The 24,988-nt window shown below is 38.0% G+C and overlaps 1 protein-coding gene across 1 annotated transcript in view; it reads left to right on the top strand.

The window, feature by feature from the left end:
* Positions 1-24,988, top strand: part of Adgb (androglobin) — a 133,362-nt gene that overhangs the window by 33,164 nt on the left and 75,210 nt on the right. The window contains exons 8-14 of the mRNA XM_031380372.1: positions 1,147-1,349; positions 1,512-1,592; positions 6,105-6,239; positions 13,078-13,172; positions 17,818-17,992; positions 18,859-18,949; positions 24,604-24,733. Coding sequence (XP_031236232.1) covers positions 1,147-1,349; positions 1,512-1,592; positions 6,105-6,239; positions 13,078-13,172; positions 17,818-17,992; positions 18,859-18,949; positions 24,604-24,733 — 910 coding nt within the window. The remainder of the gene's footprint in view (positions 1-1,146; positions 1,350-1,511; positions 1,593-6,104; positions 6,240-13,077; positions 13,173-17,817; positions 17,993-18,858; positions 18,950-24,603; positions 24,734-24,988) is intronic.

Raw genomic sequence — 24,988 nt, 5'->3', positions numbered from 1 at the left:
GTACATCGTCTTCAGGAACGAATACTATATTATTAGGGAAGAGGCAAAACAAAGGAAAAAAGACTGTAGTTGCTGCCGGTAGCAGTCTTGGGAAGACAAGTTTATATCTTTGCTTGAGAGGACAGACTGGTATAGCGTGCTCTGTAGGCCATTCTGATGTGGCTTGGAGCCCCATTCAGTCCAGAGTTGTCTTCAGCTGTCATTCTTTGTCTGCTGTGCTTAGCTGTGGCTCCGAAAAACTGTCAGAGAGCATGTCCTCAGTCAGTACATGTGAACTGAGTTAGCAATTTGTAAAGTATTTTCAATGTCTTCCTAAAACAAACAAACAAACAAACAAACAAACAAAAACAAAAAACAAAAACAAAACAAACAAACAAAAAACTGTGTAACAATTTTTCAGGCTCTTCAAGGACAAGCATGTACTTGCCTCTATCCCTGAAACTGATGTTTACACTGACTTCAAATGATTAGTTGAAATTAGTGTAGCTGATTAATTACTTTGGGAAAATCAACTCAGAACAGAGAAAATAAGGAAGTCGGTTAGAAAAAGTATAATCCCCCAAAAGGGTTTGAAAACGTGTTTGATATGTTAGTGAATTCTAGAGCATGAATTGGAGAGGGGCTGGGGAGGAGTGTCAATGCTAAAGGATTTTAGGGAGGAGTGTCGTATGCTAAAGGCTTTTGAGACCAGGTTAAAAAAATTCCTCTACCATTTTCAGAGGGGGAGAATATCACTGGAAAATCCTATTCAGGAGGATGCCTTTGTACACATATGGCATTTATACATGTATATCACATATGCACATACAGCATATACACATATAGCATATACAGCATATATGTATAGCATATAATCACATATAGCATATGAGCACATGTATATATTTCACATGTCATGTATTTAGCATGTCTGTCCCCTCTGCCGCCTTGACATATCCACTAGTTTTGGTCTCTGTATCATCAAAGCCATGTACATTGTAGGAATGCAATAAAAACATGGTCAGTGAATAATATTCCTAATGAAAATTATGGTAACAATTTGGAATCAGTCTTGGGAACTAAGAAGTTAAGAATCCTGCCAATAACATGTTGACATAAGGTAGAAAACCATCATCTGGAGATTAACACAAATGTATTTCCTCTAAGTCCAGCGTATGTGGACAAAGTTTGGGAGCTCTTGAAGGAAATACTGCCTGAGTTTAAGCTCACAGAAGAGCCCAGTTCTGAAAGCAAAATCACAACGATAGACAACAAACTGAAGGAAACCACGAAAGAGAACAAGGATGGTAAGAATGGCAAGGATGGCAAGGATGGCAAGGACGGCAAGGATGGCAAAGATGGCAAGGACAGTAAGGATGGCAAGGATGGCAAGGATGGCAAGGACGGCAAGGACGGCAAGGAAGGCAAGGAAGGCAAGGATGGCAAGGACGGCAAGGACGGCAAGGACGGCAAGGATGGCAAGGATGGCAAGGACGGCAAGGACGGCAAGGATGGCAAGGATGGCAAGGAAGTGAAGGATGGGAAGGACTTCAAATCGGAAGTCTCCCTTACAACCCTGAAGGTTCCTGAGAAGGGCGACAAAGCTGCAAAGGGTAAGACATCGAAAGTCATCCAATAGGCCATGGCATAGATGCTATACAGCCCCTGTTGAGGCTAATGATGTTTTTGTTTTTGTTTCTATGTTGCTACCGTGTCTTAACTGTTCTTTTGATTTTAGAACTCTCAGTGTGTCTTGTACCTCCCTTCTAGAAGTAGCACAGGGGGTTCTCAGTTTTGCTCATGTTAAATTACTACTGTATTAGGAGGAGACAGGATACTGAAGTCGAAGTCACTACTAGAATGTCTCATATGCAGAATGTGATGGAGCCACACAGCAAAAGTAAAAAACTTACCTTGTTGTTGTTAGGGAATGTGATATAAGTATGGGTTACATAAATTAAAAATTTAAGATGGGGGTTCAAGTATGAAGAAAATTGATTTCAAATTATGTTTTACAAAGTAGACATTCATTTCTATTTTCAAGATAAAAAGTTGACGAATGATTTGTTCTGTGTTCACTGAACTATCTTATAACTATGCATATGAAGAACCTGCTTATGAAGTAGAGTTAAATCTACTAGAAATATTCAGACTTTCTGTACATTTTGGTAGTATCTAAAAGGTTCCTTCAAATATTAATGCTTTAGAAAGTATTAAAATTTTGTCAAAATTATTCTTTATGAAGATTGTTTCTAACCTAGGAGGAAGAAACAGAAAGGTCATAAATTGTAGTCAGCCTGGATAGCCATGTGAGCTACTGTGAGATCCTGTCTTAAGAATCCAAAGGTTGTAACTGGGTAACACTTGCCCAGCATAGGCAATGCCTTAAGTTTGGTTCTCAGCTCTCAAAAGGCAAAATAAATAAGAGACCATATCTGCTAGTGTTTCTTACCAACTAATATAGAGAAAATTTTACTTCAGATATTCAAAAACGTATCAAGATCAGCTGTGTGAATAATGTGTACCCATACAGGCCCGGCTTGATGAAAATAAGCAAAGAAATAGAAATGGATTATTTTTTAGTATATTCCCAATTAGTTTTCTTCTAGAAGCCCCTTTTGTTGTTTCATAAATTAACATCCAGGCATCCAGCCATCAATATTCATCTAAATATACTCCTTGCTGATAAAAGTACTGTTAAGTTTCTGGAAAATGGTGATAATCTTGGGAAGCAGAAACAGATGTAGAGGAAGCCACCTTCTGAACCCGATGATCTAGTGGGGAACTCTGACTAATAAAAGGAAGCTATGCTATCCAGAAACTAAAAAATGAACTTAGAAGGGAAATACAACGTCAGTCAGTGTGGGGCCAGTTGTAGCCTGCAAAGGTAAGTGGAGATAACTCAAACAAAGAGGGCAGTGGCCAGAGTGTCCATGGCAAAGGCGAGCACAGGTGCAGAAGCCAGGAAACGTGGAGCAAACATGGCAGGGTATTGGAGGGAGGGGTGTGGAATGTGTTCAGACCAAGCAGAGTGAAAGGGTAACTGGTTTAGGAAGAGCTGGATTTAAAGCAGGCAGGAGTGATCAAATTGAGTGTTCTAGATCATGTGTGGAGTCCTGCTCTTCACTGAAAGCATTACTGACAGGCAGTGAAGACTTTACAAGGGAATCAAGATTGAATTTGCTTTTTCAAAAGTTAGTTTTGGTCACAACAGACAAGAATATTTTGGGAGATTTGAGAGAGGGTTTGGGAGGAAATTGTGGGCAGTTGCAGAGAAAAACAGTTTGGAGACTGTGGGGCCAGCTCATGTTAGACAAAGTGGCATCTTGGGATTCAGAAAGTTGAGAGACCCAGTAAGATCACTGTCTCAAAAGGTGGGCAGTTGTGGCGCATGTCTTTAATCCCAGCACTTGGAAGGCAGAGGCAGGCGGATTTCTGAGTTCCAGGCCAGCTTGGTCTACAGAGTGAGTTCCAGGATAGCCAGGGCTACACAGAGAAACCCTGTCTTGAAAAACCAAACCAAACCAAACCAAAACAACACAACACAAAACAAAAAAGATCACTGTTTCAAAAAGAAAAATGAAAAAGAAAACTAATTATAAAACAGCAAAATTTCGTTTGGGTAAGTTGTATAATTCTGAGTTGTTCAAACTAAATACACAGTGAGGCTTAGAGTAAGGCATCACAGAATGATTTTGCTCATATTTAATCTGAAATACCTTGAAGATAATCACATGAACTTTTATTCTCAAACTGGCAATGGGCATTTAGGAGGCATTCACAGATACATGGTGGGTGATATTTCTCAAAAAAGACAGCATGGCCTAAGACTTTAGGAACTGAACCCGGAGTTTGTAACTATCTAAGAACTGGTACCAATGGCAGACTGGGGAGGCAGAACAATGAGTGGCCAGAGAAGTGGGGTAAAGAAAACATGAGTGTCCTGGCATAAAAATCAAGAGGGGAAGGAGGGGGAAGTTTCTTCAAGAAAGAGAAACATCATATAGGATACTATGAAGAGATGAGCTGTGATGTGAACTTGAGTTCCTCCATCAGATGTTGGATATCAATAGATCCTGGGATTGGTGCACATGGAAAGCTGTGGAAGAAAGTTAAGGGGACAGGATGAAATATAATATACAGACAGCTCTGTGAGAAACTTGGCCTTGAAGAACAGCAGCAATAAACTGGAAGCTGATAGTGATTAATGTGTCATATATAGAATATATAACTGTTAATCTAGTGAGGAAGTGCACAATAGTTCTATAGGGTGACCCTCCAGTGGGATTTGAATCCAGCACTTCTCCCTTCTCAGGAAGCTGACACTACCACTGTCATTTAAGATGGACTTTCCCAGTCACTTGGTAGAACTGTTGAGTTTTCCTCAGCCCTGGGGAGCCATGGCTCCTCTGATCTAATGGGCAGGCGTGGGGCCATGGGGTGAAGAGGTACAGGTGTAGGTAAGTAGATGAGCTTGATTTGGAAGAGGATGAGGATTCCTGACAAGAGATTTGAATGTCCCCTGTTTCTAGGAAGCCTCGTCATAAGCTGAGAGTGAGGTTGGGCTGGGACCTAGAGACGTGCTGGAAATTTAATAGCAGTGTGGAGAGGTTTGTGGAACTAGGTAGGGAAAAGTAACATCCAGTAGCACGCAGATGTCAAGTGGGGTTTTCCAAAATCATGGACTTAAATGACAGATAACATGGTAGTCTAGTGATAAACATTTAAAAGAGCTGAATTTTTTTCTATGTATGTGTTTTGATGAGATATATTATGAATCAAATTCCAAATAGGAATTTAAGAGTAAAGTTCACCTTTAAAATTCTAAATGAAATCATATATTGCTACACAAAACTTGCTTAAATTAAATTGATATTTATTAACAAAATAAACATTTTGTTAATCTAGCTTTTAATACTTAAATTTCTCAGTTAAATATCTCAGTCTATATTTAAAGTTCTGCTCATGTTTGCTTTTATGTCTAAAATACATTTAAAATATGCTTCAGACTATCGAGACAGGCTTGTTTTCAATGCTAAGGGACATCATAAGTTGTTTTGATAATAATCTTTAATAATTGTACTTCTCTTTAAAGTAGTGAATAGGAGACCAGTGAGGTTTATAAATTTAGCAGTTGATATAGAGAATTGAAACTCACATTTTAAATTGAAGGGATTTATTAGGCAAGAAAAAAATCTTGACTTTTTTTTTTAATTAAAAGAGACATTCATAGAGTTATGTTCATGAGCAAGGATTCAAATGGGGAGGAAAGCTCAGTAAATGGTTTATTGCACAAGCCATACTGAAAACAGGCTGTTGGTTGATGGATGTGGTTGGATTTCAACCTCACAAAAGGATATTTTTCTGAAAGAAACTGGTGTTTTCTTGAACTCAAGGCCCCAAGTAGAGAAGACTGAAAAGGCCTATAGAAAGACTAAATGTTCAATGCATGCTTTCCTAGCCTTGTTTGTTTGTTTCCATTTTTAAAATGAGAAAATTAGCCTGGAATTATGACTATATATAAATGAAATATACCCACCTGGCTGGAAAGGTGGCCTTCTGGCTAAAAGCACTTCCTGCAAAGTATTAGTATCTGAATCTGAAGCCTAAGCATTTACATAGAGAGCCATGGCTACCTGTGTAACCCCAGTGCTGTGGGGGCCAGACACAAGTTTACTAGCCACAGAGTCTAGCTGAAACAACTCCAGATTCAGTGGGAGGGAGACCCTGTCTCAAAGGAAAGGTGGGAAACTCAGAGAAGGACACCCACATTTACCTGTACCTCCACGTGTGCATATACTCATGCACACATACACACAAGCATGTATCCAAGTCACTACCTGCATACAACATAAAATTATGTATAATAGTTTAGTGTTTATGCCTGTAATAATACTAATTCTGCCCAGATTTTACAGCCCATGTTAATTTTTTTTAGGATTATTTTCCCTTGCTTTAGTGTAATGTTTCTAATCACAGGAGATTACATTTTGGGAGAAATTAAGGCTGTAGTTTTACATTTGAGTGTTATTATTTTGGCCTTCTTTAGGACACACTGGCTGAATATGTAGCACGCTCTGGGGTTTTCTAGATTAAAGATTTACTATGTTTTTTTAATGTGTCAGAGAAAGCAGATGCAAAAGACCTTGGGAAGAAGAATAAGAAGGATGGAGAGAAGGAGAAGGAAAGATTCAAATTTTCACTCCATGGTTCGAGACCCTCATCCGATGTTCAGTACTCTATGCAGTCCTTGTCAGATTGTAAGCTCTCAGTCTCTTACAGTAACTATCGTAGTCGCTACCTAAGCTGATGGAAAATGTTGAGACATAGACATGGTACATTTTTTCCTTTGAAGTGTCTAAGTAAGCCCGTTCAGGTTTTCCCTCAGACATCGGACCTTCGTGTAACTGATGGGTTGCATGTTGGAGATGAAATTAGGAGCAAGATTGCCTTTGATAAAGCTTCACCTTTAAACAGGACCAAATGCTGCTTTTCTTTGAGAAAGTAAAAGCAATAATACATTCCCCTTCCCTGGCTCAGAACTCATTATTACGCTGGGCATGGTGGTGCACACCATTAATCCCAGCAGAGGCAGGTGGATCTCTGTGTTTGAGGCCATATTGGTCTACATAGTGAGTTCTAGGCCATCTGAGGCTACATGATGAGACCCTATCTCAAAAAAAAAAATCCAATGAAGAAAACCAAGGAAGTTAAGAATGAACAGGATGTGATTCAAGTTTGGTCTCTGAGCGCTGCCTAAAGTCACACTGAATGCATAAGTACTGGGCGAGGGAAGGGTTCCCTTTAAAGCCAGTTTCTAGCTCTGCACACCAACACAGCAGCAGCTAAGGGGGTTCTCAGGATTAAGAATTAAAATCCAAACCATTTATCTGATTGCATGTCACACTTCAGCTTACTTATGAAGAGTGTTTGAGTTCTTAAAAGTGCCTAAGATAGAACACTGGGTTCTACTGGGCTCTATAGGGTGAGTCTTATCTGACATAAATAAGATGGTCTGTAGACCTTCTCCCCTATGTAGGTCATTTTAAGTAGATTTTGAAGGTACATTTTCTTCCACCAGCTGCCTTTGTTTTAGTGATAGGAGGTTATGAGTATTCAAAACATAGCTGACTTGTAGAACCACTTCCTATGGGAAAGAATGATTGCATTTATTTTTTTATTATTTGTATTCTACTTGACAGAAGAAATATAATATGCTTTATCTAGCTCTTAAAAGGCATGGGAAATTTAATATAAAAGATGTGTTTTATTAATTTTCTGAAGTTAATGTTTAAGACAGCAGTAATTAAAATAAAAGACATAAATAATTTAAAAATTCTATAAAGACAGTAAAGAAGGGGAACAGAAGTTGTATAAATATTTATGCATGTTTTTCATCTGTATGTGTTTACAGTTCTATAATATCTACTGCAATCTACTACATGCTAATATGTGACATTTAAAGATTTTCCCCAATCGTTTTTTTTTTTATTTTCAAAGTAAATGTATCCATGAATATAGCCTACAAATGATTCAAACAGTACATTTAAGTTTTTTCCAATTACATGAAGTTAAGACTATTATAAGTGTTCAGAATTCTTTTAAACAGTATTTAATGAAAATGTGGGCCTGTCCTAGAGTTCTGACACCTTTAGCCATGTGGATTCTCAAGATTTTTACCAACAGAAGTGGAAAAACATGTGGGATGATTACAGCTGAGGTCTTTAAGGGCCAAGCTCATTAATAGTAGGTTATTTCTGTTTATATTGTATTACAATTGCAGCTGGCCATACAATTTGGAGAGACAGTTTGGCTAAGTGTTGTAGAGGAAGAGGGCGCTCTCTGGTGGACAGTATCTAAACTTTGTCGAACTTGACTTCCCTGAACACTGGATCCTCATTTTATCCTCTTTCCACAACTATGTAGTCAGTACTTTACAAAATTATGACCCAAATTATCCAATAATTGCATCTAGTTCTGGGTCCAAGAACTTTAGCATGTGCACTTGCGTACATATGCATACACCTTCACCTCATATCTTATGAATTGTTAAAGACAGAGTCTAATGGGAACTCTGCAAGACGAGTTTCCATTCATAAAAGGAAACAAGAGAGTGAATTGTAGTCACTGGCTATTACTGACTATAAAATTCTTCTGAGACAGCCCTTTGTTCCCACAGACGGGAAGTCCTTTGGCATGGGCTATGGTATTTTGGAACAACTCCAGATGAGCTGGAAGTGGGTTTGCAAGTCCAGGAAGTTGGACTTTTGGGTTCACCTGAACCGGGTTAACACTGTATTATCTTTCCCCTCAACATCTGTTGATAGGGCCACCTTTAAATGTTGAACAATTTCCTGACCAACTAAATTTAAAATGTAGCTTATAAAGAAGCTTGGATTCTGATTGTGACATTAATGAAAAAACACCCAGGTTTTAATATATGAACAAATCAGTCCTTCTAATATATGACAAAAATGTTACCACAAACATTAGAAATTTGAATTTTGACACAGACTTTTACATTATCTACAGGGTAACTTAGATTTTGTAACTTAGAATGAGCCTTAAGATGTATTGCAAAAGAGAAAAATTCAGTAATGGTTTTGTGAGATTATAAGGATGGCATTTCTGAGTAATGAGAGAGGCTGCCAACACTTGTAATTTTCTCTCACTGATTAAGAACAAGTTATGCTGTATATCCACAGATGTTTTGAAAGTTAGATTATCATCTGTTTATGCTGTAACCCATGACACAAGAGCAGGAATGATATACCTCACTTTTGGCTTGATCAATACACAATTCTCTCTTGTGGTCCTGGCACTGCTGAGAGCATAGTCATGGGTGGGAAGCCGTGAACAACTTTGTAGAGATTTGCTTGTGGGTCTGTAATGTCCACTTCAGACTATATGGAAACAAAAGGAAATTAACAACATTTGTAAAGTTGTCTGATTCTTAGTGATTATTATAGCAGCTGGAAATATTTAGTGATATATAAAATGTTGCGAAGGTTAGAGTGCCAGTTATAAGGTGAAAACATGTGGGTCTTGCTTAGCAGTAGGGAGGCTAGCAATGAGGCAGGAAGTATCCCAAGCTCAACATCTGCCAGGACCTAGGTATTTATCATGACAAAACTGGAAGCTGTTACATATTGGAAAGTGATTATGTGGTTGGTAATTTTATCTTTCAGAAATACACAGTAGAGTGCCTATTAACACACAGTGTTCATTTATAATATTTACTCTTCGCAAGGCACTGCAAATAAAAGATTAGCCAGGTAAGATTGGTCTGTATTCCAAAAATGCATTAACAACAAACAAATGAAAACCACAGAGAAATGTTAGCAGTCAAAGAAGTATAAGGTTAAGAAGAAGGCTATTTCTTGACCACAAATAATTTGACCTAAAAATTTAAGATGCCCATGATTTTCATACACATGTATCATATACACATATGATACATGTGTCATTCATCCTCCCTCTCACTGACCAACCCTTGCCTCCCTCTGGCTGGCTTCAATTCTTAGCCCAAATCATAATCATCCTCCTCCTCCTTTCATGGCATATATGTTCCTTTATCTTTTGTACTCATCTCTTAATGTGTCTGTTTCTCCTACATTACAATCCCCTTCCTAACTTTACAACACATACACACATATCCCCCACAAACAAGTATAATATCAAATTATGAAACTATAAGCCTGCTAAGCAAAATTTTTCTATTGTTGAGATTAGCACCATATTGTAGAATCTCAAACACCTTCTGGAGGAAAGTGACCTGAAAAGCCTTCTGGTCAACCTACTCCTCTGCTATTGCTATAAAGAATCACCAATAATGAGAAGTTATCAGAAAGACTAGACATCCTTTTCCACTCACTTCTCACACTTGTACTCTTCAACCATGCATCTTGGATACATTTCCTAACCTATCTTCAATTTAATTTTCTTACCTGAAAATTGATGTCATACAGTTTGTTCCATAGGCTTGTATGAGAACTGACTCATGTAATGCAGCACTTGACACATAAGAAGCATGGAAGCATGGAAGTTAGCCACTCTAACAAACCAAATATCACATCTGAAGATAGATTTATAATCTTTAACAAGTGTTCCAGGGACTTGTAGTAATTTTGTAATGCCTTGGAGTTCATCTATTGGTAAGTCAATGTTCCAGGATGAACTTGTTATTTATTAAAACAATACAATTTAACAGAGGATGAAACAATGATAAAGGTGATATTTAAGTAATTCTACATACTTTACAGCAGAGGTTTCTGATATTTACTTAAAGGAAACACAAAGAGCTTCATTCCATGTAAAATGAGATATCTAAATCATAGCAACACGGCAAAATCCTCTAGGCAAGAAAACACAATAAAGATGGCAGTTTTATCAAGGAGGAAACTCATAAATACTGAAAAAATTTTAAGACCATTTTAGAAGTTAGGATTTTAAATGTCATCCCTTCATATCAAAGTGGGTCTTATTTTCCTCCCTCCCCTTAAATTAGTCAATTATCAAGGATGCTGGAATGTAGGGCTGTTTTACTATCTGGAAAGTTAGATAATACAATCACATGGTTTCTGTCATGAGTTGTGAAATCATGATATTATGGAACCCTGAGAGCCAAATATTTACCAAAGGTGATTGTATTTATGTATAACAAAACAAGAAGGCAATGTATTGTTCTTTGTAAAAAAAAAAAATAGAATGATAATAGAGATAATGGCTACCTATTGATTATCCGAGTCTCACTATAAATAATCCTTACTGTTTGTGAGATAACAGATGCTGTTCAAGAGTTTTTTGAAAAATTATTGACCTCCTTTATTCTCAGACCCTTAGTTTGTGACAGAAGGACAGGGAGTGTTCAGTGTTATCCTGAGATAAACAGCAGGTTTCAGGCTTTGTCCTTAGCACCTTGTCACAGAACTTCAAACAAACAAGAAGAAATTGTTTGATGCAGGAAGGACTTCAGAAGTTCCAGTGTTCACTGTTCAGTGATGGAGCATAATTTAGGCCAAAATACTTTTATGCATAAAGATGTTAATATCAAAACTGAGAAGGAAGTGAATGTGGTGGGTGATTTTATGTCTCCACTGAGCTAAGTGGTACTCAGAAATCTGGAGAAACACTGTGTGAAGATGCTTTTTGGATGGTATTAATATTCAGATTAGTAGGCAGAGTAAAACAGCCTATACTGTTTCCTGTGAGCAAACTTCATCCAATCAGGTTGAAGCCTGAATGCCTATAGAGTCAGACCAAAATACTGACTTTTCTTGTGACTGGAGTCTGTTCATCTTCAGGCAGGAACAACTTATTGCTTCCCTTGGGTCTCTCCCAGCTAGCTGGCCCACCCTGCAGATTGGGCAATAATTAGATGGGCCAACTCCTAATAACCACTCTATTTCCATATTGAATCTATTTCTCAGTGAGACCGGATTCATGCAGATGTTGGTACCATGACACAACATGCCGATATAACAAATACTAAAAAATTAGGGAGATGGTTTTGAACTGATTAATATGTGGATGCTAGGAAGAGTTTAAGATTCACATTTGAAAAATCCTGAGTGGCTCTGAAGGGCTGGTTGGTAAGAGTTCCTATATGTGAGAGATGCTGTGGGGAAAGTCCTAGCTGGAAACAAGGAAGATGTGGTTGGAAATTGGAAAAAAAGTCCCTGTTGTAAATCAGAAAGGGGTGTTGTCAGAAGCGTTGTCTAGTGTTTTGTAGAAACAAAAACTTGTTAGCAATGACACTGGATATTTACTGGAGGTGGTTTCTCAGCACAGTATTGGGTATGAGGATTAACTTTCTTACTATGAGTAGTAAAATATGAGATAAAGGAGGTGAATGGAAAGAATTGTAAACTAGAAAACAATAAAAGCTTGAAGATTAGAAAAATATTTAGTCTAACTTTATCCTAAAGCAAGGAAGCTTGTTAAAGAATACCAAGGGCGTAGCTTGAAATCACCCATACGGAAGTTATCAGTCAAGTTCACAAAGACTAGGGAGAGAAATGGTGTTATCCACAGAGTTCCCTTTAGAGGAGATACAGATGGGATTAAGGAAGGCTGTATCTCTGTAATTCTATAGGAGTGCTATCTGGCGGTGAATGTGAATATGCAGGTAAGTCTCCAAGGTGACCCAGACCAGAGGCAATCAGGACTACATCTCACCACCTTCCTGGACTGCTTTCAGTTCATTTATAGAGGGTGGGCCCTGCTTCGTGGTTTCAGTAAGCCATAGTACCCATGCAAAGAGCCATATGGGCCTCTTTGCAAAGGCTATTTATAGGTGAAGCCACTGCAAAATGTTCTTACAGGTTCTCTGGCCAAAGCCAATAAGGTAGAGCCACCACTGAAGGCTGGAGGGAACAGTGGGTTCAGCAGGCTGAGACTCCAGACCAAGAGAGAAATATTCACAAGCCTAAGATGCAATGGAATTTGCCTTGCTCAGCTCTTATGCTGATGTATGTGCCTACCTTATTCTTTGTATCTCCAGAGTAATATGGAGTCATATTTCTTGTCCAGTGTCACAGGCTCATAGCTATGTAAGAACCCTAGGAAAAAATTTTCAGTTTTCTGAAATTTATGTATTTATAGGTGAATAAATTTTCAATGAGAACATGTCAACAAACAAACAAACAAACAAACATAAAGAGTTGTAGGAGGTTTTGCCTCAAGATGAGTCATGTCTTAAGTCTTACCGGAGGGGGCTTAGATGTTTCACTAAGACTTTGGACTGGGGCCTGAGGTTGAACTGAGTTAAAGCTCTTGGTTCTTTTGATCTGGGCTGAAGGAAATTTATGTATGAGGATGGTATACATAGTTTATGGAGGAGCAGAACATTATGGAAAAGATTGGGAGATTTTTTTAAAGGGGGGTAATTAAGGTTAAGTCATTATAAACAGAGGAAAAGATACCAGATATGTTCCCCTCTCTTTCTCTCTCTCATTTCCTTCCTTTTCTCCTTCCCTTGTCTTTGCCTCTCCTCCTCCCTTTTTTTCATACCTCCCATAAGAGTCTATAGTGAGAAAGTAATTGTCTATGTTTGTGTTGATGAGAATTGTTCACGGTTTAATATCTGTTTATTTCTAGGCTCCTCAGCTATACAGTCCCCTCAAATGGTTGTGTATGCCACCTTTACACCACTTTATTTGTTTGAAAACAAGATCTTTACATTAGAAAAGATGGTAAGAATTTAAAACCAAAGATAAATATCCTTATGTGTGATGATGGGGGGAGGGACATGTTCCTTGGCTTAGACTAAGGAGCTGGAACATTTCAAATTGTCTCAGTTGTTCATAATACTATCTAATTATATAAAGGTAAAAATACGGTCACATTTTATTTTAAAATATTTTTCTATTATACACAAACATAAAGGATAAAGATAAAGGAACGACTTTCATTTCAGGGAAACTTGTGTACAGGTCCTGATTAATAACTGCTTTTCAGCAACTTAAGTGCACATATATTCTTTTATTTTATATAATTTTGTAAAGATTTATTTATCTATTTATTTATTTATCTATTTATTTATTTATTTATTTAATGTATGTGAGTACACTGTCACTCTCTTCAGACACACCAAAAGAGGGCATTGGATCCTCCTACAGATGGTTGTGAGTCATCATGTGGTTGCTGGGAATTGAACTCAGGACCTCTGGAAGAGCAGCCAGTGCTCTTAACCCGCTGATCCGTCTCTGCAGCCCCATATATTCTTAAAGTGGGATGATATACAGAAATTTGCACTCAATTTGGGGAGCAACTGCCATGGCAGTCTTGCATCATAAAGTAATGCGGAATAAATGCTTTTTTCCTTTAGACAATACATTTAATCAAGAAAAGAATATTTAGTAAGTATGGCTGAAGGAAATACAATTAAGTTATGCATCGTGTCAGTCTTTAGTCATGAGCATTGCATACATGTTGGTATATTATTTGGTTTCCTTCTTATGCACATATTCTGTTTTGTGCTCTATACTTTTGCTCAATGTGGATTTCTATTTTACATTCCATTTAGAGGCCAGATTTTTGTTTAACAGTATGATTAAGGTTTTTCCAATGGCATTACTTTGTAATTAACATGTTTAGCGATTATATGATATTTATGGAATTCTGCAATTTTGGGCCATTTCTTTGCTTCTGAGGGTGAAAAAGCAATTGCTCTCCTTTCATAATGATAAAATCTACCTATCTAGTTTATTTAGCACACTATAATAGGTTGAGGATTTGTTCAGTCCTGGCCATGTGTGAGAACTTTAGACACCTAGGACCTTACCACTTGGGTTCTACGTGCTCTACCTCTACAGTTGATAATTTAAAAGTAGGGTACACTGGTACAGTTGCCCATTATATCCATTTTGTTGAACTTTAAAACTTTAATGAGGATTAGCTTGATAAGTAAATATTCCAGTAGGGTCACATGGCCACATGTGTTACTGTCATCCTTTAGATTAGCCTAGCCCCGTAGCATCATCCCAGAATCCATTATTACTAGCAAAAGTCTACCACACAGCAACTGTAACATAAAAATGATAGGACACATGCAGTAGCATACACAATAAGGACAGAGGCAGTTTCTGCTACTTTTAATCCAAAGTTATATAGCAGTGGTTGAATAACAGGGTCAGAAATTTTCATGGTATCTGGAAATCTGCAGCTCCCTACAATCCAAGTGTGTACCCAATTCTTCTGTCAAGCCAAGCCTTCTGTTGACTTTAGGGTTTTCCTCCTCTTCTCTGCTGTTCTTTAAACTCTCTGTGTGTCATGGGCACCTTCTCAGATGCTCTAGATGGTAACAATTCAATGTATGGACCACTAAAGAACATCAGCCATCTTTTGTGTTGGGTCATGCCTCCTATCCAGGAAATGCTCAAACTGCTTATTAAAAGTGTAATACAATACAAATCAACTCATCTTTTATAATATATATATATATATATATACATATACATATATATATATCATATCATATATATGTATATATATGCTAGGCCAATGTGCTCTGCTTTTATTGTATAGAGATGATTATCACAGACCAAGTTCTTTACCACAAAGTTCAGAGGAAAACAACAATTTAAAAACTGCTGTAAAAGACAGTATGTAAGGTTCCTAGATAAATAGTGGTTTCTGGAGTAATGACAGAAATAAATTCCTATGTGAATGAGGGGGAAACAATCAGTGTGTGTGGGGGACAGGACACAAACCATAATAATCCTCTTTCTCTAGTGATCAGCCAGGGAGGTCTTTCTAAAGGAAGCCAACTGTTTAAACTGAGATGTGAGAAGTTATGCTAGCAAATATAAAAAGGCTGTGTTCAAAGCAGGGAGAAGTTTGTCTTAGAGAATCTGGAAACGAGGAGACCACATATTCCTTGTGTTCAGGGAACTAACAGAGATTGAGTTAATTGTAGAGAATTTTCATAAGCAATTCATTATAGTCAGAATAGAATAAAGAATATAAATACACTATTTTAATCATAAATCCAAAACAAATGATTTCTTCTCTACTGAACATTTGTAAAATGGAGTATATCATTAAACTTACAGCCCCAAAGAGTGTTAAGATCAACACTCTTTAGTCATGTAGTTAACAGTTTGCTTAGTTAAGGAGTAAGGGAGGCTACAGAAGACTAGAGCAAATTAGCACAAAGTACACTGTATGATCCAGTACCCCTCCTCTCAGGCATCCTAAATAGCTGGGGTTGTACATGAATAAGATGACCCCGCCTGTCAACTCTGGCCCTTTCTTTTACAGAGTTTTAAATAGAATTGAAGGAGGAGTAAAAGGGTCTTAGAAAACAACATTTTTAGCTTATGTTTTTTGCATGAATCATTCAACAGACATTAAGTACCTACTTAATCTTAAAAATGCTATTCTAAATTCCTCTTTACCCCAATTCCTGTCTACAGACTTCTGAGACCCTTTGGTGAGTTTTTTTTTTTTCCAGTCAAAATTTAACCAAAATTTGTGGCACTACTTGATTGCATAATATGTTGAAAATAAAATATGAGAATTTGTCATTTTAAAATTTGTTATGCTATATCAGGCCATTCCTTTGATAGACTAGTAACTGTGGAATGGAATTAATACCTTGCTTTGTTTTTCAACCTGCATTTTATATTCTAAAGTTCCAAAAAGAAAAGAGAAAGACAGAAAGACAGAGAAACAGAAAGAGACAGAAGAGACAGACACAGAGTGAGAGAGAGAGAGACAGAGACCAGAGAGAGAGAGAGAGAGAGAGAGAGAGAGAGAGAGAGAGAGAGACAGAGACAGAGACAGAGACAGAGACAGAGAGAGAGAGAGAGATTGAGAACAGAGAGAGTGCCCAGAGGAATATAGAGAAACAGAGACAGGAGTGTGTCTAAAAATTTCCTTTTGTAAAATGTCTAGAATTTATTCTTCTTCTAAGTATTACTTTGACTGTGGCTTTATGTCAGAACATATGAATGTGTAACCCTTGCAGTAATGCTATTTTGAGGTATCCTCTTATTGAATGACCTTAAATTCTCCCCTAAGTTTCCAGCGATGACTCTCAAGGGGTGGCTTGATTTCACTGAAGCTTTTTACACCTAACAGAATAAAGGTTGTAGGGAAGTTTATTTTTTAGATGGTGTAGAGAAATATTTGCTTTTAAGCTACTCTATGAATTACAGAATTCTGATTTTTTTTTTTTTTTGTAAATTGGTAAGAGACTGTAAGAAAAAAAAAAGGATAAAATACAGTCTCTCTTTTAGGCTACTTTTAAAAGCCAGATTATCAGCCAGGTGGTGGTGGTGCACACCTTTAATCCCAGCACTTTGGGAGGCAAAAGCAGGTAGATTTCTGAGTTTGAGGCCAGCCTAGTCTACAGAGTGAGTTTCAGGACAGCCAGGGCTACACAGAGAAACCTTGTCTCTAAAAACAAAACAAAACAAAACCAAAACAAAACAAAACAAAAAAAAAACGAAAACAAACAAAAAAGCCAGAATATCATTTTTCTCTTAATCTTAAATTTGTCTCATAGTCAGACATTTGGAGAGATAGACACAGAGACAGAGACAGAAAAAGAAAGTTGAATCGATCCACACTACCACCACAGATTGCTTTAATATTTAAAGGAAAATAACAAAATACCAACGACACCAAAGCCACTTCCTCTAGGGACTATTTTCTTTCTAAGGATTTCCCATGATTAGTTTCTCTAACAGTGATACAAATACTGTGACTCTGTGTCTCTCTCCTCTCTCCTCTCTCTTCCCTCTCTCTTTCTATAATATATTTCAGGCAGCAATTAGGGAGTAACATTTGAAATAATACTCTGATTTATTCCCAATGGCTTCAGAGCTGAATGTATGACTATGAGACATACCCATCAGGGCAGCTTCTGTCCCCACTGTCAATGTTTCCATTGTCTCCAATGATGGGGACTTCCTGAGGAAAATCTCACTGTTAAAAGATTACACTTTATCACAGATTAGGCCACTCTTGCCACTTCACAAGTCTTTAATACATTTAAAACATTTTTAAATGTTAAGTAACAGTTGGTATTGAGATTTTTTTTTCATTTTTAGATAATCAGAACTTTTTTTACAGTTTCAACATAGAAAAACACTACCTAGCGATTTTGTATTCTCATTGAAACTTAAATTTGAGAATGGCCTAATTTCTTCCTTTTTAATAAGCGAACAGGTTCTCAGACAAACTTAAAGATGCAAAGAAATAGAAATGGTAGTGTTATTTCTATTAAGGAGTCAGGAATATAAGTGTTCCCCCTTTTACTGTATTGGCAAAAGTGTTGTTATTAAATACAAGAGTCAATGAAAGATTTCAAATCTTCTTTCTGTCTCTTAGGCGAATTCTGCGGAGAAACTTAGGGAATACGGTCTTTCTCACATTTGTAGTCATCCTGTGCTGGTTACCAGAAGTAGGTCATGTCCCCTTGTCGCACCTCCCAATCCTCCTCCTTTACCTGCCTGGAAACTCATTCGCCACAAAAAGGAAACAGTGATAACGGATGAAGCTCAAGGTATGCATCATGCTGCCATGCAGCCTGACTGACACTTCTCTGGGGGCTTACCAGTCTCTTCCATGGACTATGCTATGTGTTGAGGTAAACCATGCAGCCCTGCATCTAAAGCTGCTTGGCTATTATGTCCAAATTACGTATTTACAAAGTAAGGATGTATGTGTACTATACTATGCCTTCAGTGTCAGTGGCTTAGGCTAAGGTTTATTGTATATTTCTCTTTCTTCTTTCTGTTGGGTTTAATATGTAAACTAAAAAGATAATAATATTAAGAAGAGACTTTCATTCTGAAGGGTAATGTGGAATGAGAGGAACTTGTTACCTGACTGAGCATTATTTCTTTTCTTGTTCAACTTCAGGGCTCACCGTGGTGACGTGTGTTGCTCTCCTTTCTCACTGGGAATGTCTAATTTCTAAACATACTTAACACTTATGCGTACCCACAATCCTTTCTCACCACACTGTTTTCTTGCTATTTGCAGCACTTCCTGCTTCTGCTTCTACGGTAGTCTCTGTGGACTCACATTCCTCTGCCTGTCCTGGTTGTCTGAGGAGGTTCATTGAGGGACACTATTTCTTTTTAAAGGAAAGATTTATATGAAAAGTCAACTTTGCAGCAAATGCAAAGATGTGTGAAACTTCACCATTTCATCTCATTGTTCCATGCACAGCCAGAAAAGAAACTGGCTCTAGACAAAAGAAAACTGATATTAGCAAGATCTGTAAACTGTTTCAGTTAACTGAAATGTCTCTGTTCGTTCTTGCTTGCCTCTATTGAAATCCCTGAGTAAACATGTGCTCTAACTGGCACTGCCTTAGAATCTGAAGGATTCGGGCAATGTGCACCACACTTGCCAACTTTTCAGACGCTGTTCCAAAGAAGCCTGAGCAGTACCTTGAGATTTCAAGTCCATTTTTGAATTATAGAATGACTCCATTTACGATTCCAACAGAAACGTAAGTATGTGACAACCTCACCGGTGCCTCTTCTTAAACTTTGCATCTGTAATGTATGTGATTAAAAAAAAAAAAATCACACTTAGTAGGGAGAGCGTTTGAAAGATATGGAAGCCAAATATATATGCATATTCATACAACCATTAAAGGGGATATCTTACAGGCCCTGATTACATCATCTTGTTTATTATCAAATACTTTGGTTTATATTTTTATGTATGAGTATTAGAGAGTAAATATTTGTTATCTCTCCAAAATGAAATGAGGAATTTCTATCCTGTGGGTAGCTGGGTTTGTAAGGAATGATTTTTTTCAAGGTGGAATTAAGTTATACAGGGACTGCGATCCATTAACATCTGTCTGTGGGGACACTCCATGAGCTTTTGGTCTTACTATAACTGCCAGACCCAATCCCTAGCAGAGGAGCTATTGGCAGTTGATGGCTGAGGGAGAGTCAATTTTCTTTGTATGTGTGGACTCTGTTAAATTGTACTTGTGGATGGTCCCACAGCCATGCATATGGGCAGCTATTATTGGATTAAGTGGTTCTCAAAAGAAGTAACAGGAGGAAGAGGAGGAGGAGGAGGAGAAAAAGGGAAGACATAGGTTATGAGGGAGAAATTGCTAGGAGTGGTTGGAGGAGGGGAGCAGAGATAATTCCATGCATGTATGGAATTCTCAAAGAATAAAATAAATTTAAGTTGTGTGCTAGGAATCATTACGGCTCATTTTCTGAGGGAGAACAGTGCTGGGGAAGGTGGAGGTGACATTTTTGTGGGTTAGTGAATGTTAATTGAAGGATATTTTTGAGTGAAACCACTAAATTATCTCTCCATTTGATATAAATTAGATCTTCAGATTTCATAAGCCCAAAACATACATAGCTGTGCCCCTTTTGACCTAGGAGCATCAGTAGACCATCACAGAGTGGTCGTTTATAGAGCAAGGTAGCTGGACTGCACATGCCCTAGGTTTTGAGACTGGAAGTGGTTTTGAAGGTCTGGGAGAATATTCTGTGAGCAGTATAGTTCCCTCTTTGGACTGAACAAATGGACTGGCAGTTGATCTCATGAACAGCCAAACAAGAGCTTTCTGAGGTGTGTCCTCTGATTCCTCATGCCCTGCATAGAACCCCTTTTCTCACTCACTACTCACAAAATAGCAGAACACAAAAGTAACCCAGCAGCTTTAGAACAGTGACAGTCTGTTGTCCAATAGCATCTCATTTTATCTGAGACTTTAACAATCTGTTAAGGATGCTCTTTATCATCCATATTTGCACTGACATAATCTTGAAAATCACTTACATATTCCCTGAAATTGGAGCTTTTCCTACACTCTTCTCATCTTTATAGTTTAGTACCAAAGTCATCTTCAACAAAATAACATCTTTAACAGAAATGTAGGCAATTTTATAAAGTTCTTCAAAACTCTTGCAGCCTCTACCTAGTTCCAAAATGGTGTCTAGAGATTTAGGTAGGTAGCCTACTTCTGGTCATCTATTCTGTTTGAGTGCAGAATGTGGAAACAAAGTATCATAAGTGTGTTGCTTGTTAATAGCAGAAATATATCTCGGCCTGAAAGCCAGCAAGTCCACAACCAACATGTCAGTTCATCTAATGTGTGGAAAGGCCCCACTTCCTTACCCAGCCCTCTTTCTGCCTCCTCACCCAGCCTCCTCAGAGCCCAGCTTTCCCAAGCACTTTTCATAAGGACTTTGCTTCTTGTCCTAGTGGCTTCCCTAGAATTCTGTCTCCTAAAACCATTGCCTTGGGGTTGAGGTTCATCACAGGAACGTGACCTTGAGAGCATATGCACTTTCAGAGCCTAGCATTCCCTGACCCTTTGTGAAGTCATGTGTCTTGCTTTATCCATGAGGACGATTCATGAAGCTATTAAAATGATTCATGAAGCTATTAAAATATTCTTCTGTATTTATTCCCTGACTATTTTGAAGCCTATTTTATTATTGTTAGGTTTCAAGATATATAGAATAATGTTGTGTGGTTTATTTTCCATTTCCTTTACATTTTCAGCTGAATATAATTTGGTAATTAATACAACACTAATTATTCAACAGGTGCTTCTCCACAGTAACTATTGAGTGGAAAATATTTTGAGGCACTTAAGTCACTCAGAAGCTTTTTAATATCTTCTAACTTGGTTTTGTAGTCACATGTAACTATGCATACTTGACTTATTTGGGTATTTTTTAGAATATTTTAATTTTGGAAACATTTTATTTAAAGTATCAAATGAGAGAAATAGTCTTCTCCAGGGAAGACTACCCCTCCCACTCTAACTGGTTATCTAACATCAAGGAGTCAGCCTTGAAATCATATACATACAATTAACATTATCTGAACTAAGCAAGTGATATTTATATATTTAGAAATGTATGCATATATATATGTATATGTATGTATATATGTATGTGCATATGTATGCTTTTACAAATACACACACATAGTGTTTCCGTAGTGTAGCGGTTATCACGCTCGCCTCACAAATACACACACATACACACACACACACACACACACACACACACACACACATACACATACATAATTAAAGAAAAATAGGGCATGAACTTCAGAGAGAGCAAAGGGGATACATGGAAGGGGTTGAAGAGAGAACAGCTAGATGGGAAATGATGTGATTTTATTTGAATTCCAAAAGTAAAAATATATTTGTAAAGTATTGGATGGCTTACATCATAGGATATAAATTGTTATTTTTCCCTTTGATGTTACAAAATATTGGACAGAAGCAACTTGAGGAAGGGTTTGCTTGGACTCATAGTTTGGGGATACATTTCACCATGGTGCGGAAGGCATGCTCAGGAGGAGTGTGAGACAGCTGATCACATTGGATCTGCAGTCAGGATGATGCAGGGACAGCTTTCAGTCAGGATGATGCGGGACAGTGTGCAGTCAGGATGATGCAGGGACAGTGTGCAGTCAGGATGATGCAGGGACAGCGTACAATCAGGATGATGCAGGGACAGTGTACAGTCAGGATGATGCAGGGACAGTGTGCAGTCAGGATGATGCAGGGACAGTGTGCAGTCAGGATGATGCAGGAACAGCTGCACGCTAGGATCCATTTCACCATGGTGCGGAAGGCATGCTCAGGAGGAGTGTGAGACAGCTGATCACATTGGATCTGCAGTCAGGATGATGCAGGGACAGCTGCACGCTGGTGCTCAGTCTTTCACCTTTACAGTCATCCCAGGACTAGAGCCCATGGAACGATTATGCCCAAAGTGATGTCACCTCAGTGTAACCCAGACTAGAAACAGTTCCTCATAGACATACCCAGAGATCTTTCTCCCAAGTGATCCTAGATCCTGTTAAATTGACAATATTAGTCCTCACAGGATATGGTAGATGCCTATGCTTTCAGAGACAGCCTCATCTTTCTGAGGATATTTGATGGACTATATCCATGGTGGAAATATAAAATGACAAAGAAAAACAATCATGATTTAATAACTCAACTCCTTGTATTTTCTAGTGTTAGGGACCAAAGCCAGTTAATAAATTAACTTATACTGTCTTCTTACTCTGGTTAAGTTTACTATACCAGGCACATATTCTTAATCAATTAACTCACACTGTCTTACTCTGGCTCAGTTTAACCTACTAGACTCATTCTTTGCATTTTACCCTTATATCTTTGTCATGTTTGGGGTAGTTGATTGTTTTTGTTGCTCTTTTATTTTTTTATTAATACTTCATAGTTTCCCCAATTACTTCTGTACTGAAAGTTCTCTAGAGAAACAGAACGAGTGCATGTATGATTGCACGATAGCTGTATCATAAAGATATAGAAGCCAGGTAAGCACATGGATGCCATGAGATTTAATCGGCTTGTCTGGTCATGGTGATTGAGATGTGTCATGAAAGACCATTGGCATTTAGAGAACTGGAGAAGCCATTAGTGTAGATATCTCAATCTGACACCATAGAAGTCTGGGAAGCAACAGTATGACTTCCATCTGGCCGAATGATTATGAATGCCACTGGACAAGACCTGGAGTTCAAAGGGCAAAGACCTTGGAGTTGTGACATTCTTGAACAGGACAAGAATAGTCTGGGAGGTAGAAAGTAAAACCATCAGTCTTTGTCAGTCCTGGGCTATCCAGGCCCACTTCTGACTGTGCAGTGCTTGCCTACCCCAAGAGCAGAACATTCCCACTCAGTGCACTAATGCCTATGTTAACATCCTGCATAGATTACCTCATAGGCACACCCAGGAGCGGTGCTTTACTGGCTATCTAGAGACGCCTTAGTACAGCTAAGGGCATTGACACTGGACACTCATCATCACTTTCATCTGACTGGATTTGCATACTATTTAGAGGTTATGCATTGTAAAACTGTAGCTGCTTGACACTAAAACCAATTTTCTTACAGTTTATAATACCCAGCCTTTACGAGTCTCTATGTCAAAGAGTCTAGGGTCAAAAGTGGATTGATTTCTTAGCTCAAGTTCACCAAGTTGCTCTCATATTCAAGTTTCTGTAAGTTCTACCTTTACTATTTGATTAAGGTGGATAAAATTCTGGTACCCAGAAATAGGCAACCACCACTTTTCTGTCTTCCACTAATCTATTAATTGCTGAAATCTGTTATAATTCATTTGCACCTTCAAGCTCTGGAGCGAAGCCAAAGGCAAAGATATGGGAATGATGTTGCACTGTTTGTGGAAGACATGCCCTAAACCTGTTTTGCTATACAACCAGATTTCTTGGGTTAGCATAAGAGTGATTCCCATGGAGAATGGCTACTGCTCTGATTTCCCTTCATTGAAATTCCGTCAGTGTAACAACATAGGTTTGCTCGTGATTTTATGAGACAATTGGAGCCTTATAATATGTTTCTGCTACCCTCTAGTGGGAGTTATATGAAAGTTGGAGAAGTCGGTCTATGAAGTCTACATATTGAGAAGTTATTTTTGTTTTGGTTTTAAGGCAGGATCTCACTATGTATTTCTAGCTAACTGAGAACTTAATATACAGGCAAGGCTGGCTGTGAATTCACAGAAATTCACCTGCCTCTGCTTCCTGTATGCTGGGATTAAAGGCATGTGCCACCCTACCCAGCTATATATGTAGAATTTTTTATCTTTGAAACGGTGGTGTAAAATCCAGGTACTATGATAAACATCTCATTGTGCCAATGAAATTCAGGCTAGAGTGATTCTGTGTGGACTATGTCAGTGAGTTCTTGAGGAACTTGCCTTGCGTCCACAGTATGAAAGTCACAATTAGAAGCCTAAGGGCTTACAGTCCAGGATTACATTTCCTATGCTGAGATTTCCATTGACACACATACTTCGCTAACTCTACTAGTGCCGATGATCAAATTCCTTGTATTGTGAACATCAACACACACACACCTTTAAAACAGTGTCCCAGAAAACAAAACAAAACAAAACAAAACATCTTTTACGGCAATATGTTAACTGGTAGGAAGTAGTATAGTAAATTATTCAGAAGTAATTTTTAAAAATTTCTCTGTAAAAGAGAACAAAATGAACAGAATCAAACCTTTTTGTCGTTGTTGACAAAATTAAGCTTATTCATTGGTCACTGTTAGTCAGAAATTACAGTAACAGAAGTTTTGTGAAATTTTTTTCTCCACTAGACATTTTGTCCAATCTGTCATTAAGAAAGGAACACCACTGGGATCCAGTCTTCCTCCCCTTGTGGAAAATGATTTAGCTGCAAGTAACAGCCAAGGGGAAATGAACATAGCAAATGGAAACCCGTCTCAGGTACCAACCAGCTCAAGCCTGGAGCATGTGAGGCTTATCTTCAACTGTGAGCTACCTTCTGTCTGCAAAGTGTGCACATACCACATGTCAGAAGAATGAAGAATTCTATTAAACCCTACGTCCTATTTATCTCACATATCTGTGGCCATTTAGAAAGTGGCATATCCTTCCATTGTACAAGTCCACCATGTCCTCTCTGGCTTGCATTTCTAGAAACTGTTAAAGAAACTGTATACATTTCTAGTTTGGGCAATT

This window comes from Mastomys coucha, unplaced genomic scaffold (genome assembly GCF_008632895.1).
Source record: "Mastomys coucha isolate ucsf_1 unplaced genomic scaffold, UCSF_Mcou_1 pScaffold2, whole genome shotgun sequence".
In the NCBI taxonomy this organism is placed as follows: domain Eukaryota; kingdom Metazoa; phylum Chordata; class Mammalia; order Rodentia; family Muridae; genus Mastomys; species Mastomys coucha.
The sequence above is the reverse complement of the archived record's forward strand: the minus strand, read 5'-3'. Positions and strand labels throughout refer to the sequence as shown.